Raw genomic sequence first — 21,736 nt, forward strand, 5'->3', positions numbered from 1 at the left:
CTCATCTTGTTTTATTTCAGACTGTAACGAGTGTAAATAAGGTGTGGCCCCTTTAAGAGCTCTCTGCAGTGTTATATGTGCGCCTCGAACACCCCATGTGTGCGGGTAATTTCTGTTTGATGCTACTTCTTTTATCTTATGTTGTTTATTAAGTAACGATGTGACAGTAGAACGTGTGACAGACAGTTATACGAGTTCGATTTGTGAGATGTCAATCGCCTCCGCGAGTCTGTCTGGCGTCGCGTAATTGCGTCACTTCATAGCGTTCCCATGGAAACAGGGGGAAATGGCTGCTCTTGTGTGAAGCAAACGCAACATTTTTCAACTTTCTGCTAAGATACATGTGACTTTTTTTGCAACGAAAATGCGAGGATTATGAAATTATGCAAACCCCGCATATTTTGCACGGAAATCGGCAATTTATGCGGCGAAAGTGCGGCGTATTTGAAAAAATGCCGCCCCCGCATAAATATGCGGACCTTGGCTGATTTTGCATTGAATTCAGCGATCGCATAATCGCGTTTTTCTGGAGGGACTGATTTAATATGTTAGCATTTACTATGTCAACAGATTAGCTTAGCAGAAAGCTAACTAAGTTTACACTATTAAAAGTGATTTGAGTTCTGCCAACTTATTCGGGTTTACAGTGTACTTCATAGATTTAAGTTATAGTAACTAATTAGTACTATTAACTTTATTTACCCAAGTTATCTTAACAATAAGTTATTGAGTTACTTGGAAACATGTCAAATATTTTTTCATGCTTAAATTGTTTGAGTTAATAAACTTAAATGATATAAGGCCATCTGTTTCCTCAAACGGTTTGAGTTGAACTAACTCATCAAGTTTTACAGTGAATAGAATAGAATAGAATAAACCTTTATTGTCCACGGGGGTGGAAATTTTTCTTTGGCTCACCGCAACATACAGTACAAAACAGATAAAACACAAATAATGTCTCAGACATAATGAAGGAACATTTCTAGATTAATAAAATAAAATAAAACACATCTTATTAAGAATAAATATACTTATAGTAGCAGCTCATTCGTTATTGTTACTTTGTTTGGTTAAGGATACTAATGGCATTTGGAATGAAAGAAACTCTAAAGCGCCTCCCAGTTTTCATTAGTTCAAACTCACTAGAAAGGGGGTGAGTACTATCTGCAGTGATTTTCCTAGCCTTATTCCTCGTTCTGTCAATGTATATTTAGGACAGTGGTTTTTGTGGTTTTCCTACAATTTTACTAGCCAATTTTAACAATTACACAATTACACATGTCTGTCAAGCAAAGGCTTTGACAAATTTATTTTTTGTTCAAAAACTGCTCACTATTGTTGTGTGATGTGTGATTTTCAGAAATAAATGACAAAAATCGAACTTCCGTTTTTAAAATTCTCTAGTATATTGTACATTTTTCGCTCATACTTCCTTTAAAAACACATTACATGCATGCTTATGTTAGCTGAGGGTCTTCTGAATCCATAGACACCAAACACATAGTGTTCCATCTCCATTACATCCATCTCAATTATAAGCCCAAATGTAAAAATAGAGAAAACGGACCAAAAAGGGCTTAGTCCCCAGAGGGTTAACATCATGGAGAATAAGGTGAAACCTGCTCAGTCCTGTTGGGGAAGACAACAGAGCAATGGCAAACTTTCAGTCCTCAGCCTGTGAATCAGCCGACAGCCGTACGGCCGTTTGCTCTCCAGTGCCCAGGGTTTTTACAGTGTCATTACAATGAAGCAGACTCACAGCGATGATTAGCACTTAGCAGAGCAATCAGAAACTGCCCACACCGCCCACATTTCACCAGGCAGCAAATTTATAGATCACAATACAGGAATTTATGTTCTCGCCAGTATTGCTTTTGCCGCAATCCCACCCAGCTGTGGCTTATTTACCTAAAGAAGCGGATGCAGTTTATGGGGGTGCAGATTGAGGTCAGAGAGATATCAATAAAACACAACGACACCAGGGCCCGTTCAGCTCCGGCAGAAGCAGTGCTTCTGATCCACTAATGCCGAGGATGTCGACTGGCAAGTGTGGACGGCAGTTCTGCTGTATATTATCATTGGCAAGGACGGGGACTTTATTTTTTATTTTTTGGAGGAATGACTCACGACAGGATGCATATGCAAATCCAGCAGGCAAGTCATAGAATCATTCCCATTCAGTCTCAAAGTCAATTAACTTTACCACTCTAATTAACTGTCAAAAACAGCTAAAAGAGTGAATAAGCCATTATGTGTATTGATAACTGTGCGCTCGGCTCAGCTGGGTCTCTGTTTATAGGTGCAGACAGCTTTATCAGGCCTGTCAAAGTTTGTCCGTCTTGGGGTTTAATGTCTGCGGGAAACTTTAGTGCTGACTTTGAAGAAGTGAAAAGTACAACTCGTCCAATTCTTTGGAGAATGTTTAGTCAGATTTCATCTCTTAATTTCCATACAAATGTGGATCCAGACCGGCTTGGAATCATTTGATGAATCTTCAGTGAATTTCATTGTACTCATTCAGATTCTGTCAGGCAGCCAACGAGAGATAGTGCTCCTAATCGTGTTTTTCACAATAAAAGATGTACAGTTGTGTGACAATTATCTGGTTTTTGGTATGAATGCCTCCTAACATCTGATTTGACTTTCATTTGACTGTGTCAGGATAGTCTAGCAAACACTTTCACATGCACACTCCAAGAAGTTCCCTAAATGCTTGATTTTGCACATGTGTTTCACCCATACACATTGCATTGTGTTTTAGGGTTGAAGGAAATGTCTGTTAACTTTAATGGATAATGTCCTGGAAGAAAGTGCCACCTTTTCCCTTTTTATATGAATTTATTTCTTACAGTGTATAGGGTTAGGATTAAGGCTAAGCCTCGAAAGGCATCACTATAGCATAACATTATTTTATTCAATTCTGAAGCTTCTGTTCGGTTAATGCTGTGCAAAAACCAGTGGTGTACTTGACTGTCACCGTCCCACAGGCGGGACGCTTCCCGTTATATTTTTAAAAAAATAATATCTTAGAAAAAAATCTTAATATTGACAAACTATATATTTTTCCAAATAAATTACAGTGGAGCCGTAATTTATCAATTTGCAACAAGAATATTTTCATGATTCCAAGGCGTGTTCAGACCTTTATTTTGAAATAGTGATGAACATGAAAAATCGTGGAAAAAAAAGGTAGAAACCTCTGTTTGTTTTCATGCCAATAGTTCAAAAGATTGCATCCATTCAATTATTTTTGAAAAAAAAGGTCTGAAAATGTTTGAAATATAAAGAAAAAAATATTCAAAAAATTCACCATTTGTGATGTGGCAGGAAGCTATAACGCAAATGCATGTTCTTTGTATGTGTTTCTTAGAGGTTGAATTCATATCAAAATCTGCCAAACTTCCCATACTACTTATGAATAGGATGTCTACTTCATAAATTGTATGAAAACTGTGTAAATATGGGTTCAGATCACTCAAAACACATGTGGATGGGCAGTAATGGAGTCTGTTTGTTAAAGTGAAAAAGTTTGGTAATGCGCCCAAACAAAATCTCACTGAAAGCTCATTTTTTGAAATATCAACCTAAAATTTGAAATACTACTTGTTCAGATTTTTCTGCAGTTTTAGAGTAGCCCAGGTTTTGGAAATATTATTTTTTTTTACATTGTACATTTCCATAAACTCAAACTTCTATTACTTTTTTCAGTTTCACTTTCTTTGTCACTTCTACAAAAATCTGCCAAACGTCTTCTTGAAACGAGACCAATCTTACAGTACGTCTAAATTCCAAAGCATTCTTGAATTACAACCATTGAAATTTGAAATGTGCATTTCCATGTCTATTCAAAAAAGGGGGGTGACAGTTTTTTTGTAGGCAGAACCTTTATAGTCAAAACCCATGAATGCCACAGATGGTGACGCGTGATCAAAGACATTATCAATAGAAGAAGAGGTGTGCGGACCCTTTCTTTGAGGATTTGATGGTATTCCAGGACTGATCTTTGGAGATCTCCTCAGGGACTGACAGCAGAAGATCTTCGCCTTGTAATCTGAACGCCTCTTAAAATCCTCCTGTTGCTCTTTACAGTCTAGTGAGATTTAACAACTCTTCTCAAAACTCTCACTTGATCTGCCTACTTGATCATTGTGCAGAGCAGGTGACCAAGACAAGACAGGTCAAACCCCACAGCAAGGTTTATAAACCATTCTTATTCATTGAAAGTAGTAAAGCAAACTTCTTTACATCACTTTTTTTAAATAAATTGACTTATTCAGAAAGAAGGTCACCATGATTTTGCCAAGTTAAACATGTTCCTGTATCCAACATACCTTGTTGATGCTGGAACAACATTCCTGTCCGAAAATGTAGTACCCCTAAACCTAACCCTACCCATAACTTCTCCTAAAGTCAGAGGGAAATGATTAACAGTGAATAACACTGATGTAGAAACCCTGGTTGTAAACCTAAACTTGACATAAACTGTAATATGGTCCCTCAAATTTGATTGGTTGATTGGAATATTGTTCCTGAAAAAAGATTTAAAAAATCTTACGATCCCAAACTTATATAGGCCATAAGTTATATTAGGCCATAAGGTCCATTTATATACTGACCGCATGTCATTGATAGAAGTTTGGGATCGGGACGGTTTTTAAAGGGTCACTAATATTTTTTTTTAGTTAATCATCTGTAAGACTGGGGCTTTATTAATGCTATTTATTGATTCAAGTAATTTATTTGACATTTGGGTATAAAGTGGTTTAATTCTACAATAAATGTAAAAACGTCTTAGTGCTGCCCTCTTCAGGTTGAACGGTGCCTACTGCATTTGAATTTTCCTATTGGAAGTTGTGGTGCCCTGTGATGTCAGCAGGCACCAGCTAACCACGCCCCCTTGCCTACATAGAGGCACATCCCAGGTGCACGCCCCTCCTCCACTGGGCCCTGCCCATTTTTAACCTTATTAACCTTAACCTTATTAACCTTAACACTTTAAATTACTATAAATTCCCTTGTTTGAGATGTATCATAACGTTTATACTTGTGGAATTTTCCGTTATTTATTTATATGCGAAACGACGATAATTTTCTTCAAATGCCATTCCCTGATAATTCCGGTGTTGTGCCGAATTTCAACCCCCTGCCAAATTATCCCCCTTGTTGAAGTCAGTATCTGATTGCCTAATCCTAACCCCGCCCCTAATCCTAACCCCTCCCCCACAACTAATCCTAAACCTACCAATGCTAGGGGGGTAATAATTATTTTATGCTTATTTTTAACCCCATAAAAAACAGTGCATACATTTAAATTGAAACCTGCCATGATGTTTCTTATTTGCGCTTATTAGCGTTTTTATAGCGGAAGTATGTCGTTTCTGGGACATTAGCGCCACCTTGCGAAATTACAAAAATACAGCATATTTTGTCCCCATCGCGCGTGACTCAAATTAAACACAACTCAACTGTAAATGTAGGCTACTTTCAATTAAAGGTCAAACCGATATATTATATATAACACTTTAGCTGTGTTGCTATGCCATGACTAAGCATCTAATCAGCAAACACGAACCCCACCTGGGATCTGCACCAGGAGCATTTAAAGCACACCCGGTTAAAATCACCGCTTGCCACTGATATATTGACTAGTCACTTAAAGATATGAAATAACGGCTCATTACTGGTGTAGTCAGGAGATCACAGGTGTGTATCTGACAGGAGAGCCTGTGGTCGCTGTCGGCTGGTGCACTTTCACACAGGTGGCCTCCTTCCTGAAACCACATATGCTTTCTGTCCGAAATCTTCATCTCACTGTCCAGAAATGTGCGGCCCTTGTCCTTTAGATGCAGATGCTCTGCTGTGTGTGTCCCGAGGGCTTTGCCCTTCTGTGTGTTGACTTGCGCTCACAGTGGTGGTTTGGTTTGCTGTGTATCGCCCTCATCACACCGCCTCTATGTACAGTACGATGTTTGCTCTTAAGGTTTAGAGCCCGTTTGAAGTGTATGTTGTGTTTGTTGAAGGTCTTAGATACTTTCTTAAATATTTTGCTAAACTCTTAAACATATAGGTTATTTATTGGCATCTGTGGTTCAATGAATAACCTTTAAAAACAACGGAAACTTTCCATTCCACAAAAGATATATTTATATATAACCTTAAAAAGGTATAACCTTTTTATATAGCGGAAAAATGTTTCTTTAGAATTTTAAACTGTTCTACTAAGAAAAAAAGGTTTTTTAAAGGGATATTTCACCCAAAAATGAAAATATTGTCATCATTTACTCTCCCTCAAGTTGTTCCAAACCTGTATGAGTTTCTTTCTTCTGCTGAACACAAAAGATGATATTTTGAAGAATGTCAATGTGTAACCCTGTAAAAGGAACAGTTAACTATTCCTTTAAGAACTGGTCCCTGAAAGGTTTTTTTTGGGGGGGAATCCACCCTTTTGCAACCTTTTTTTTTTAAATTCATTAACTTTGTCTCTGTTGAACCTTTTGTTGGTTTAGATGAAGATGAAAACATTTTGTGCTGAGTGTTAAGCCTTGTGTATGAATGTGTAAAAATGACGTCATTGCGGTGTGGGCAGTCGTGCGTGTTGGGTGCGCAACACCCCATTTCGCCTGGCGGTGTGCACGGCACTTTTAATAACATCGCGTGTGGCGCCGCATCCGAAGATGAACGACTTTGAGTCGAATCTGGCCGAACTGGTACTATCTGTACCCAGCATGTTTATGATCCTTCTTTACACAGAGACATTTGCATTGATGGGCGGCCATAAAATCTCTTTTTGTGAACAGGAACACATTTGCATTAAGCACCTAGTTTGCACTTGTCTAAAGTAATTGGTTACATTTACAAAATAAGCCTACAATAGCAGAAGAAAGCTGGTGAAATTAAGGTTTAAACACTCTCCAATAAGGCTTCAATTGTTTAACTAGTTTACATGCTGTGAAAGTAGGCTACAATAAACCTACTGCATTTACTCATTTATGAATTAGCAATTAATAAGCTACCAATAAACGGCAAACTACCTCTTCACTGCTGATTCCTGGTGGTTTAGAGGAGAATTACTCCGAGTCGCCCCCTGTCGTTTCACAGAATAGCACAACGGCGAGCGCGTCAAGTATAAACGTGTCGTCCGTTTGGAGAGTCAGCGGAGTCAGCGGAGACTCGCGGCTTCACATGCTCCCTGTACTATGTTTGGACTTTTATGTTACTTCCTGTTCGAGTGCCATGTTTGTAGTTCTTTGTAGTTTTTTTCTCGTTGGTCTTGACTGTTCACAGGTGTGTCTTGTTAGCTTGTGTTCCTTGTGGGTATATATGAAGAGTTCAGATGCAAAAGCCTCTAAATGCCATTTGAAATTTTCTTCTTTAATGACGATTTTTATCAAACTTGTATATTTAAGTTCAGTAATGTCACTTAAATGGCAATGATAATTACCTATTAATTGTTATTTAAGTGAAATTACTGAACTAAGTTTGATAAAAATCATCATTAAAGAAGAAAATTTCAAATGGCATTTAGAGGCTTTTGCATCTGAACTCTTCATATATACACTTGTGTTTCCTAAGTTCATTAACAGTTGCTGTCCTTACCTGGATGTTGTGCACTGTAAAGTTCAGTTCCTGGTCTCCTCGTTTTCCTCGGTTCCCCTCATTTAGCTTCACTGGGGAAAAAAAGTGAGGTTGCTGCCTTAAATTCTTTAAGTACAATCAACTTGGATGTTTAAGTCATTTCAACTTAAATTACATTAAAATTTCTTGAGGATTGTTATGTTAGGACTTATTTTCACCAACTTATTTTGATGAGTTAAAGCAATGTGAAAACATATGTTGTCATAACTAATTGATCATATAATGCTTTACAGTGTTTTATTTTTAAGTAAACATAGATCGACCCTGGTTTCCTTTCGTCACTATGAAGTATGTCTCCGTTCCCTCCTCGGGGAATGAGGGTCGCCCTACGCTATCTCACGACCAATTCGTACGAATTCGTACGAGTGATTAAAAAGTGGCTAATTCGTACTAATTCATCGTACGAATTCGTACGATTTGTCTAAACCCATGTGATGGGTAGGTTTAGGGGCGGAGTCTGGGGTAGGTCATTCGTACGAATTTCGAACGAATTTGGTAACACGTAAAATATGTACGAATTAGCAAAAATCGTACGAATTTGTACGAATTAGCCATCTCGTAAAATTCGTACGAATTGCCGTGAGATCGGGTTGGGGTTACCATACGTAATCGAGGCACTTTCTGTGCTCACAGCGCATTTAGTGAACACATTCACTGTTATCATTACTTTTATTTGTCTAAAGTATGGATATAAATCATGACAGTTATCAAAATTATTTTTTACAAAAATTGTAAAACTGTCATTGTCATTATATAAGCTGTCAAGTCAATACAAAAAAAAAGGATCTCCAGATTTAAAAAGAAAATGTTGCAAATATTAAAATCGTGAATATTATTTCATAATTTGCATTGGCCTTAGTGTAGTGGCTCTATATATATTAAAAAGTGGCTAATTCGTACTAATTCATCGTACGAATTCGGATAATTCGGATAAAATAATGGTAATTGGATTCAATTATTATATGATTCATGGTTTTCTCACACAGAGTATGTACAATATCAGCCTTTAAAACGCTGTCATATATTTTAGGAAGGGGTTCCTTATTTTGGGGTCCATGGTTTAAAAATCCCTGTCCTAAAATATTCTACCATTACCTGGATAACAGGATCTTCAAAGACATTCCCTTGGCATTTAGAGGTCTTAGCGATACACTGCCGTAAGACCATTTTAGTTTATATTAAAACCTCTTCCACAGGCATACATCATGTTGACTGTAAATGAATTAAACTGAACCGAGTATTCCCTACCGTAGCGTATAGGAACAAAAAAAAAAAAAGAAGGAAAATGAACCGAGAACCCATTTCTCAAGTTCATTCTCCCATCAGAGCGCTAGAGAGTGCATGTAAATGCACATTACAAACCATTATTCTTAATTTCTAAGACATTATAAGTCACCGAAGGAAACACACTTGCAGCCGCTCGTATATTACGAACTGGACACAGATGGGGATGAGACGTGCCAAGCATCACATCGATTCATTCGGAGCCTGACATGTCTCTTCTTCGGGCGTCTTGCTCTTCTGTCGCAGGCGGGTCATAAAGTGCAGATTTCTTTCAGCCATTTTGCACAGCGTTTTTTTTTAAAAGTCATTTAATGTGGTGCGGAGCAGTAGGATGACAGCTGCATGCTGGGAGAGCAGACACAGGGCTTTTCACGCCACCTGGGCCGGGCAGAGCAACTGAGCCGTGCAAAGCCTGAATAGAGGAAGTCCAAGGAGAAGTTCAAGCAATCTGCAGTATAGACGAGTTGCCAAAAACTGTTGACTTCGTTGCATCCGTGCCTGTGTTCGGCGCCCAAGATAAGGCTTTAGAGGGGCGACGGCACGTGAATGAACGCGTTTGCATAATCCGCAGTGAATTACTCTGGATATCATCTTTTAAAATCAGCATTTTTTTTAAATGCATGTTTATATGCGGGGGAAGAAAAAAAAAAGACACTGCCACCAAGTACAGTTGGTCTTTTCAACAACTGTGACAACAATATAATTTTCGAAAGTTAATCACAGCACACTAATGCATTTACAAATAAGGATTTTGTCTTCTTTATAATGACATGCTTAAGCTGTATTTGCTGGCGCTCATGGCTATTTATTATGCGTTCTGGTCTGTGTACAGGAACTAAGTTAATCCTTTTAGCAAAACCCATACAAACCAATTTAGACCTGTCAGTCACTGCCGGTCAATGCCATTTTGGATTATTAAAAAAATCCAGGGGTGCTATTCTACACAATGACCAAGTGCAAATAGCCTGCCTCGATATCAGAGGCCACCCACCAATGCTTGGTTAAGCCAGACAAAACCACAAAGGTGTAAAGAGTAAACCGTACGTCAGTCACCAATTGAGTTTTAACATACTGAATGTAGGCTTAAAGATGCTTTAGTCCTCAACAACTAAGAGAAATCCCAGTGAAAAAACAATTGATCACATGTTTAATTTCCAAAATTTAGATAAAACTGAACACCTCAATATTGCAATGGGGTTAATTAAGGAGCGACACAACAGCCTCATTAACTTCTACAAAAACTCAAGTACTCAAAGAGCTTAAAGTCCCCCCGTGGTGAAAATCCAGCTTTTAATGTTGTTTATGTGTCTATGTGGTGTTTTTAATATGCTTTAAGACAAGCCATATGTAAATTCATAAGTGGACAGCATTGCTGAGTATTCCCTCCTTAAAACTGCAGTGAACCAAAGACAGTCTCAAAAACACACTTTGAAATCGCTGGTGTTTCTGACGTCACAAACGACCTTGTAACCGTCAACCAGTGGATTTCTGAGTGAGTGAGTGGTGGCTCATTTGTATATTCATAGAACCGTGTATACTAGATTAGGCAAGGGTGTCGAGACTTTCAAGCCAGGGCATGAATTTTGGAAGAAAAAAAAAACATTTAAATATGTAATTTTGGTGATCAAAGATGAGTTTTACGAGATACAATTATAGGCTTAAGTAAACCAATATCCTTCAAAAAGTTCTCTTCAATATAATGCATGAAACATTGTTAAGTAAAATGGAACAGTCAAAGCCTACTTACACTGAATCCACGTCCTCATCTCATATACGAAACACCTGTGATTCGGCAACTACCTGCTAATGCACACACACTCGCGTAAAGTAGCTTTGTTGACAAGTTTGGGCGAGTAGGCGGACATACACTGTGCGATTTTCGTCCGATTTTGAGCCGAATTCTGAATTCGTGCGACTCTATTTTCCTGTCGGACCGATTTTCAGCTTTGTCGTGCGTCGTTTGTCGTGCAGTGTACAGGGAGAAACGAGAGGCGATTAGCCTCTCACGATCGACAATCGGATGGCCGGTGAATTTCTGGCATGTCAGAAATTTTGGTCGCTCCTCGTGACTATATCGCACAGTTGAAGCAAAGCTACGAACCGATTGCCCTAAACTCAGTGTTTTTTCCCTCACTGCACCTGCGCGAAAACAGAAGTTTGAACCATTTCATCTGCAGCAAAAATAAAATTAAAATAAAAACGAAAAGAGGGAGATCTTTAAGTTCTGTGGTTCAAACTAGCTACAAATTACTGTTGCTTACCTCCAGTTCGTGTTGCAAAATGGATAATACCCACCGTCTTCCAAGCCACCTGCGACGTAAAACACCTCTTTTATTAATTTGTCAAACAATGTTTTTGAAATAAACCTGTTTTTAATTTTCATTGATGATTAATTATGGCAATGTTCGGACATATTATAGACTGTTCATAGTTATTTTATATACCTAATTCATTGTAATCGACCTAAATGTTTTAGACAATTTTTAATGAGGAGTAAGATTATGTAATATTTTATTATATGCTGTGAAAATATTGCGTGGCAAATTAATTATAATAGCGGATCAATTTAATAATAAAATTAGCCTATAGGCCTCCCCTATAATGATAATACAATAATACTAATAATAATTAAATGCATAAATTGAAAATGCTAAATCATCTTGATATAGCATATGCTTGTTTTGACAATATCCCTGGATACATACACGTAAATAGGCACACGTATAGTGTGAGCAGTGAAGTCGCAGCTCGACGATCGGACCGTACAGTGTGAGCACATAAATCCTGAACTTTGGCTTTGCATCGCATGCGATTTACTCGTTGAGTGTGAGTAGGTACCTTGCTGAAATCGCACAGACATCGCACAGTGTATGCCCGCCTTAAGGGCGAAATGCACAAGATATGTAAATCGACAGTATATGCCAATGTTGCTTTCAAAAAAAAAAAAAAACATTTGCAAAAAGCCGATCCACTTTTCCATGTTGATAAGAGCATTAAAATGAGAAAAATAATGGGACAAAAAGAAATCAAGAGACATAGAAATAGATAAAAATGTGCGATTAATCACGACTTAACTATGACATTAATGCGATTAATCACGATTAAATATTTTAATAATTTGGCAGCGCTACAATTAATCCAACTTTTTTATATATACATTTGATTCATAAATATTAAATCATTTTTTGACCTGATTAAAACCAGTTCATTTAAATTTCTGGATTTTTTAGTGTATGCACGATGCAAAAGTTTCACAGCCGGTACTATATGTGTATTTGAACACCGCTATATCGAACAATCAATGATCTGTTTTATATTCAACTCAGGTTGCATTGCAGATATTTTTTGGCGAATATTTTTTGCACTTTGCACAATAGGTGTTTTTAAACTGCTGTTGGACAACCTAGAGATCTAATCCAAAATGACAAAAGTCACATTAATTCTCTTTGTGTATATATACATAACACTTCATTTGTGTAAAATCGAATACGAACTCTGAATGTATTTTATGTGGCAGCATGTCAACACCCATGAAGCTCTGGAGTGTGAGCTAACACAAAAATGATTGTTTTCCTGCCAGGATTTTCCATTCTTCAAGCCATAATGGAGGCCGCAGTGGCAAACAACTGGCAAGTTACCGCGCGCTCAGTGGGCAGCATCACCGACCCCCAAGAGTTTCGCCGCATCATCGAGGAAATGGACAGGAGACAGGAGAAGCGCTTCCTCATTGACTGTGAAGTGGACAGAATCAATGTCATCTTGGAGCAGGTAAAGTCTACATCTCCCTGCTTTCTCTTTCATGCTCGGCCTGGCTGGTTTGACGTCTCTTCCCTACCCATAAACACCTGCATCCGAAGACTCGTTCATTTGGCAGGAATCTAGTCCATGATTTATTCAATTTCCTTAAAGGGATACTTCAGGATTAAGCTTTGTATTAGTAGGAAACCTATAGTATTTTCGAATCACCGTGCTTTCCACCCTCATATCCCCCTGAGACGAGAGATTTATGTATTTTTTGTCCAGGTAGCTAAAGACTACAGTCAGTAATTGGGTCTGTCCCACATGTTCTCAACCCGCCCATAGAGGGAGGATCTCACTCACAGAATGAACACATAGTGTCGGCCATCTTTGTTTGGAAGCTAAGCTAGCAGGATCTTGTTCTGTGGAGAAAGCGGAGTAGTAGGGGTTACAATCCTCTTTTTCCCGGACATGTCCTGCTGTCGATGTCCGGGATTCAGCTTTTGCTTTCTGCAGTCGCCGTTCATTGTTTACATGCACAGCTTTTGTTTCAGTCTAACTGAATTCATTCCGATTGGTGAATCTGAATGTAGTGTTTACATGAACGCTAAACAAGTGATTGGTTGATGTGCGTTTTAACCCTTTAGGCGCCAGAGGGTTTTTCCAAAAACATTCGATTTTTTGACATCTTAATTTCAAAAGACTATATCTTAAAAGTGAAACAAGATAGATACGTTCTGTAAATTAGAGAAATATTAAGGATGACCCAAAGTTTATATAGGGATTAAATTTCCCCATCTAATTTGCATATTATGACGTTATATGGTGGCAGAAATCTTGGATTATATAATTTTCATGAAAAGTCACGTTTAAATGAAAAAATGCAGCACTTCTTTCCCCCCAAAATGTCCATCACCTTCTGTATGCTATTGCACAATACTGAATGCTCAGGTAATAAACAAACTGTGTAAATCATTACTAATAAATGGTAGAACAAATTGATGCACCGTATGTAGTGGTTGGCCTTTTGCTGTGGAGATTTTCCATTTACTACATACAGTAGGCACTCTGAGTCCATGTATGGGGCATTTATTATTCATATGACACACAAACACAAGTAGACAAGACCTGTTTAGTTCAAAAGATCACTCGTTAGGGCAAAGCGCAGATCATAAGTGATGATACGAGCCGCGCGACCGCAGCCAGATCTGCCTCGCGCGCGCGCCAAATATGTATACTATTGCGACTCCCCACCCTGCCTTCACGTTACCCCCTATCTGTACTATGAATACTTCGACCTCGTCTAACCTACCCAGTGATAATAAACAAAGTCTCCACCACAATACTATCTCCCGCGGCCCTCACTCGTCCCGCTCGCCACAGTAAACATGACTCGCGCCGTTCTCCCGCGGCCCTCACTCGTCCCGCTCGCCACAGTAAACATGACTCGCGCCGTTCTCCCGCGGCCCTCACTCGTCCCGCTCGCCACAGTAAACATGACTCGCGTCGTTCTCCCGCGGCCCTCACTCGTCCCGCTCGCCACAGTAAACATGACTCGCGTCGTTCTCCCGCGGCCCTCACTCGTCCCGCTCGCCACAGTAAACATGACTCGCTCCGTTCTCCCGCGGCCCTCACTCGTCCCGCTCGCCACGGTAAACATGACTCGCGCCGTTCTCCCGCGGCCCTCACTCGTCCCGCTCGCCACGGTAAACATGACTCGCGCCGTTCTCCCGCGGCTCTCACTCGTCCCGCTCGCCACAGTAAACATGACTCGCGCCGTTCTCCCGCGGCCCTCACTCGTCCCGCTCGCCACAGTAAACATGACTCGCGCCGTTCTCCCGCGGCCCTCACTCGTCCCGCTCGCCACAGTAAACATGACTCGCGCCGTTCTCCCGCGGCCCTCACTCGTCCCGCTCGCCACAGTAAACATGACTCGTGTCGTTCTCCCGCGGCCCTCACTCGTCCCGCTCGCCACAGTAAACATGACTCGCGCCGTTCTCCCGCGGCCCTCACTCGTCCCGCTCGCCACAGTAAACATGACTCGCGCCGTTCTCCCGCGGCCCTCACTCGTCCCGCTCGCCACAGTAAACATGACTCGCGCCGTTCTCCCGCGGCCCTCACTCGTCCCGCTCGCCACAGTAAACATGACTCGCGCCGTTCTCCCGCGGCCCTCACTCGTCCCGCTCGCCACAGTAAACATGACTCGTGCCGTTCTCCCGCGGCCCTCACTCGTCCCGCTCGCCACAGTAAACATGACTCGCGCCGTTCTCCCGCGGCCCTCACTCGTCCCGCTCGCCACGGTAAACATGACTCGCGCCGTTCTCCCGCGGCCCTCACTCGTCCCGCTCGCCACGGTAAACATGACTCGCGCCGTTCTCCCGCGGCTCTCACTCGTCCCGCTCGCCACAGTAAACATGACTCGTGCCGTTCTCCCGCGGCCCTCACTCGTCCCGCTCGCCACAGTAAACATGACTCGCGCCGTTCTCCCGCGGCCCTCACTCGTCCCGCTCGCCACGGTAAACATGACTCGCGCCGTTCTCCCGCGGCCCTCACTCGTCCCGCTCGCCACAGTAAACATGACTCGCGCCGTTCTCCCGCGGCCCTCACTCGTCCCGCTCGCCACAGTAAACATGACTCGTGCCGTTCTCCCGCGGCCCTCACTCGTCCCGCTCGCCACAGTAAACATGACTCGCGCCGTTCTCCCGCGGCCCTCACTCGTCCCGCTCGCCACGGTAAACATGACTCGCGCCGTTCTCCCGCGGCTCTCACTCGTCCCGCTCGCCACAGTAAACATGACTCGTGCCGTTCTCCCGCGGCCCTCACTCGTCCCGCTCGCCACAGTAAACATGACTCGCGCCGTTCTCCCGCGGCCCTCACTCGTCCCGCTCGCCACAGTAAACATGACTCGTGCCGTTCTCCCGCGGCCCTCACTCGTCCCGCTCGCCACAGTAAACATGACTCGCGTCGTTCTCCCGCGGCCCTCACTCGTCCCGCTCGTCACAGTAAACATGACTCGCGCCGTTCTCCCGCGGCCCTCATTCGTCCCGCTCGCCACAGTAAACATGACTCGCGTCGTTCTCCCGCGGCCCTCATTCGTCCCGCTCGCCACAGTAAACATGACTCGCGCCGTTCTCCCGCGGCCCTCACTCGTCCCGCTCGCCACAGTAAACATGACTCGCGCCGTTCTCCCGCGGCCCTCATTCGTCCCGCTCGCCACAGTAAACATGACTCGCGCCGTTCTCCCGCGGCCCTCACTCGTCCCGCTCGCCACAGTAAACATGACTCGCGCCGTTCTCCCGCGGCCCTCATTCGTCCCGCTCGCCACAGTAAACATGACTCGCACCGTTCTCCCGCGGCCCTCACTCGTCCCGCTCGCCACAGTAAACATGACTCGCGCCGTTCTCCCGCGGCCCTCATTCGTCCCGCTCGCCACAGTAAACATGACTCGCACCGTTCTCCCGCGGCCCTCACTCGTCCCGCTCGCCACAGTAAACATGACTCGCGCCGTTCTCCCGCGGCCCTCACTCGTCCCGCTCGCCACAGTAAACATGACTCGCGCCGTTCTCCCGCGGCCCTCACTTGTCCCGCTCGCCACAGTAAACATGACTCGCGCCGTTCTCCTGCGGCCCTCACTCGTCCCGCTCGCCACGGTAAACATGACTCGCACCGTTCTCCCGCGGCCCTCACTCGTCCCGCTCGCCACAGTAAACATGACTCGCGCCGTTCTCCCGCGGCCCTCACTCGTCCCGCTCGCCACAGTAAACATGACTCGCGCCGTTCTCCCGCGGCCCTCACTCGTCCCGCTCGCCACAGTAAACATGACTCGCGCCGTTCTCCCGCGGCCCTCACTCGTCCCGCTCGCCACAGTTAACATGACTCGCGCCGTTCTCCCGCGGCCCTCACTCGTCCCGCTCGCCACAGTAAACATGACTCGCGCCATTCTCCCGCGGCCCTCACTCGTCCCGCTCGCCACAGTTAACATGACTCGCGCCGTTCTCCCGCGGCCCTCACTCGTCCCGCTCGCCACAGTAAACATGACTCGCGCCGTTCTCCCGCGTCCCTCACTCGTCCCGCTCGCCACAGTAAACATGACTCGCGCCGTTCTCCCGCGGCCCTCACTCGTCCCGCTCACCACAGTAAACATGACTCGCGCCGTTCTCCCGCGGCCCTCACTCGTCCCGCTCGCCACAGTAAACATGACTCGCGCCGTTCTCCCGCGGCCCTCATTCGTTCTGCTCACCACAGTAAACATGATGAATGGCGACTATAGAACGCAAAAGCCCAATCCCGGACATTTTGGCCGATCTCGAAACACATTTTCGGGCAGACTCATCACGGAGACTCACTAGTAGCCTAGATTTGTTGTTTAACGACTGCCCTCTGTTACCGGTAGACGTGGCCTCCTAGGGCAGTGAAGCAAGTGCATTCTGAAAGTTGTTGTCTTTCATCCACATAGCCAACAATACATTTTCTGGCTTTTCTGTCTAGAAAGCTCCAAATTCAAAAATAATTTTACATTTCTTCTACATAAATGAGTCATTTTAAATACACATCCATCTTTTCAGAGGTGAAGTATCCCTTTAAGTCCATCACTCTACCTGTGTGTTTTCCACATGGATGACCTGACAGATCTGTAGACTGAATGGCTAAGCGGATATATTTTCCCGTTCTCTCGGTTCTCAAATAGATCTGTGTGGCTCTTTGATGCGTGTCTGTGAAGGGTAATCAGCCCCTGAATTGGAATGTCCTCGTTAGCGCTAATTTAAATGTATTAGCTCCAGTAGCACAATATCTCATCATTGAATTTTTTTGTTTCGCTTGCTTTTATGAATCTGTTCTGCCACTAAATTTAATCCATAATATATATTTAGCTTTCATTTACCATGGGCAGCATAATTCAGTTTTCTTTACTCTGGCAAATTGCACAATTTATGTTGTCATTGCTCTGTTTTGTTTTTGAAAAAGACCAAAATGGCTACTATAAATCAATAGAGTGCAACAGAGTACCCACTTTTTCAGCAGCCTGGCTTCTGCAAGTATTTGTTTTTTTCATTCATTTTCTCCATAGGGATTTCTGAGAATCTTTCAATAGAGCTCTGAATCTCAAACCAAACCAGTCGGCTTTGAGATGAATCACAACATTACAACACACACTTGGCCGGCCAAAAACAAAAAGTCAGTGTTTGGATTTAAATTGGCAAACACTTAAGAGTCTATGACTGGATCATTGTTGCAGTGATTATTATGTTTCTAGCATGTTATATGTTTGGCAACAGTTCTTCTAACTCTAACTGAAGGACTGTGTAGCTTTTCCTTTTTTATACAGCCATGTATAAAGACACATCATGTTCATATTCCAGGATGACAATATTCAGATTCATCAGACTCAGATTGTGAAAAAATCTTTTGTACACATGAATCCAGAGTTTAAATTCAGTGAAAATGTTTGGGATGTGGTGAAGGAGACTTTACAGAGTTCTGGACTCTTGCCGTGACAATACAAGAACTTAAACCAAAAATGCACGCAACTCTTGTTATTTCCAACTCTTGTCATGTCATAAACATGCATAAAGCATGTGTCATGAGATGATTATAAAGGTGTCATGTCAGTCTTGTGCACACCCCTTCAAGTAAAGCGTTACCATTCTTACATAAATGTTCATGTCGAATTAAATGAGACAATTTATATAATCCTACAATTTTTAAAAAAAAAAACAGACAAATTCATTGGGCTTGTGTGTCTTGAATGAGTCCCACTGTGGCATCAACAGGAAAGAATACAGTTCCTCTTCTCATGGTTGCTAATTTTTCCATTGAGAAAATGATTGGAAACCCTATTGTTGTTGTGCTCTGTTGCCAGCAAGCCAAATCAGCGTGGTTTCCTCGACAAAACCCTGATAGGATGTTTTTCAGTTGCTTTTGTATTATTGCAGAAAGATGCAAACCACAGCAACACACGATATCTCAGACTGTATGATGGCAAATCCAAATTTTGCAACTTTCAAGTGATTTGTTACTAGTAGGGGTGTAACGATACACAAAAAAACGTTTCCCCACGGTTTTGACATCTCGGTTCGGTTCGGTTTAGAAAGCTAAAATTGCTTCTTTTCTTTCTTTTCTATTTTTTTTTAAACGGTGGTTTAATAAAAAAAAAATGTCTTTGTCTTTAAATTAATTCAATTACAATTCAACGTTTCACAAGGATTAAAAAAAAATCTGCTAATGCTGTAAACTATATAGGGAGCTGCACATATAACATTAAAGGTTGTAGCCTAGACTTTTAACCTAAATTCAGATGCTATTTATTTTTTTTTAGATATAATAATCAACACACTGTACATAAGGCAGTTTTTGAATTATCTTGTGTTTTTACTCTAATTTGTTATTGAAATATAATCATTTACACAGTTGTCATTTTCATGAAAGATATTTTAAACTTACATTAAATAATCAAGATATCATTAACAAGTAAAATATAATATATAAGCTAACATAGTGCATTTATTTAGTGCAAGAGTTCATTTATAGGAACCAAAGTTGTTGACACTGAATCACTTGCCTGTTGAGGTAATTTAATTATACTATAGTGACAAGATATGCTGTTTTATTGACGTCTTTCTGCTGCTGAAACCCCGATTGAGCGATTACACGAGTTATGATGCCTTTCAGTAAGTATACTGTATCTTTCAACATACCTTCAGGTGTCTTTTCTGTGACTGAGGAATAGATGATCGCGTTTACTCGCGCGCCGCGCTGCCGCTTGAAATGAGGAGCTATACAGCGATGTCACGCCACATCAAAGAGCGCCAAAACGCCATTTATTGTTTGAATTTCGTGATTAAATAGACAGAATTGGAAAGATTACACCTTGCTTATTATCGAAGGTAACAAAACACGGAGCTTGTTGTTTGGTGTTAATGGTGGTTAGGCTACAAAACTGAATTCGTTGTGTACTGTACACATAAGACATGAGGTCCATTGAGCCGGGCTAGGCGGGGCCGGGGTAGCAGGGGGCGGGGCGTGTTCGGTACACAATGAGACTATCACGATTCGAATCGTGAGGTCTGTATCGCGTTTTTTCGGTTCAGTTTGAATATCGTTTCACCCCTATTCATTACTGTTTATATTATAATTCAAATGCATTTTGTGTAATTGACGAAAATGTTGCTGTTGATAGTTGCACGTTTGATCTGCATTTATTCAAGATTTGTCCTCTATACATTACAAAGAGCCAATGGAATGCTGTGCTTTACCACGTCTATGCCTCCTTCTGTACCTCTCCTAAATATTGCAGCTGATTTAAGGGTGAAAACGTTTTACGGTGGGAATAATGTGTTATTGCCCTCTGGAGCGCCCATGTTTTTGAATCCCTTTTCCGACCTCAGCATGCATTGGCTAAACTGGATCTAATTGAACTAAATCTCCCCGGCCCTGCTGACACTGATATCCGAGATGCGTTTCTGGACCGCGGTTGTTCAGAGACTAGCAGCGAGAGATGATCCCAGACAGGAGAACCGCGCTGTAGACTTCTGCTCGCCGTAATCCATCTGAATTTCGTGATGCCGAGCGGTTCGGCACAGACTGGGAACGGGAGCCGGCCTCCAGAGGGTTTCAACAGCTGAGTTAAGCTTCGTGAAGAGCAATGCTGACAGCTTTTACTGCTCTGCTATACTGAGTATGTCAACCCACCGCAATAATTTATGAGCAGTGCCCTTGCAGTGGGAGCACGGAGGGGCTTGTGCCTTTTCAAGAGGAAAACTAGCTTGTGATCTAGGGTTTACACTCAGGATGTGTCATTTTACCACGTGAGAGCCTGACGGCCTGTCATGAGGCAGCGCTACATCTCATGTGTCAATCTACTGTATGTGTGAATATGGTAAATAGTGCTACAAAGAGCCAATATCTGCTTTGGAAAGGACTTGATGCAATTCCCAGGAGGATCTGTGCGTCTCTGTTATGACTGCATATGAATGCGCACACATTGTTTGACGGGGTCTTTGGCGGGGCATCGGCTCTACCTGCGCTTTCTGTGCGACGTTTGCGTAAAGTCATCAATCTGTCTATCTTTATCTGGGGGTTATGGTGGGATGAATAAATGACATCTGGGACTAACTGTAAGAGACAATATGCAGCACTTACCAGAGAGCCAGGATGTGACGGGAGCGTGGGAGGACAAATATTGAAATGCATTGAGAGCCAATGCTTCACTGAAGCCTTGCTAGATCTGCCACCATGGAGCATAAAGAATAGGTCTCTTCTCAGATGCACCTTTCAATGCATTCAGTCCTTCAATTTTGTGGCGATAAGCGTGGCTAAAAGGATTTTTTACAGTAAAAGGCCAAGCAGGAATTAAGTATACAAATATTTTAAAAAATCCATCAAGTAAATCTGAATATGTAAACCAATAGTTATATTTACATAATGTGTTTGATATAATGCAAATGATTTGGGCTGTCAAACGATTAATCGCAATTAATCGCATACAAAATAAAAGTTTTTGTTTACATAATAAATGTGGGTGCACTGTGTGTAATTATATTATGTATATAAATACACACACACACATGCTTGTATATATTTAAGAAATATTTTCATGTATATAGATTTACATATAATTTATATTATATATAAATATAAATCTTTTATATATAAATAATATTTTTTTATTAAATATACATACATGTGTGTGTATTTATATGTATATACAAAATAATTATACACAGTGCACCCACATATATTATGTAAACACAAACTTTCATTTTGTATGCGATTAATCACGATTAATCGTCTGACAGGCCTAAAGATAATTGATGATAAAGTGTTCAACAACTTTTAAAAAATCTCAAAATGTTGTCCCAGTGCACGAGCTGTTGACAAGGTTGTTGGTTGATTTTGTAACAGTCACAAAGGAAAGCGAACAATTCTGTTAATCGTTTGAAAGGGAGCGTGTCAGAGTTGAGGTGAAAGAGGGGCGAGGACTCAAAGACGCAGAGCAATGTGGGCCTTTATTCATTCAAAAAAGGAGGAAAAAACACAATATATGGAAAAACAGACCAGTATGGCAGGACTGGACGGGACG

General features: G+C 41.9%; 1 protein-coding gene across 6 annotated transcripts in view; it reads left to right on the top strand.

The window, feature by feature from the left end:
* Positions 1-21,736, top strand: part of gria3b (glutamate receptor, ionotropic, AMPA 3b) — a 199,061-nt gene that overhangs the window by 101,760 nt on the left and 75,565 nt on the right. For all 6 annotated transcript variants that reach the window (XR_016169632.1, XM_089134685.1, XM_039694143.2 and 3 more), the window contains exon 4: positions 12,500-12,687. Coding sequence is in view for 5 of the 6 variants with exons in the window: in XM_089134685.1 (XP_088990811.1) it covers positions 12,500-12,687 (188 nt within the window). In the remaining variant the exon portion in view is untranslated. The remainder of the gene's footprint in view (positions 1-12,499; positions 12,688-21,736) is intronic.

This window comes from Pimephales promelas, chromosome 9 (genome assembly GCF_988280905.1).
Source record: "Pimephales promelas chromosome 9, fPimPro1.hap1.1, whole genome shotgun sequence".
In the NCBI taxonomy this organism is placed as follows: domain Eukaryota; kingdom Metazoa; phylum Chordata; class Actinopteri; order Cypriniformes; family Leuciscidae; genus Pimephales; species Pimephales promelas.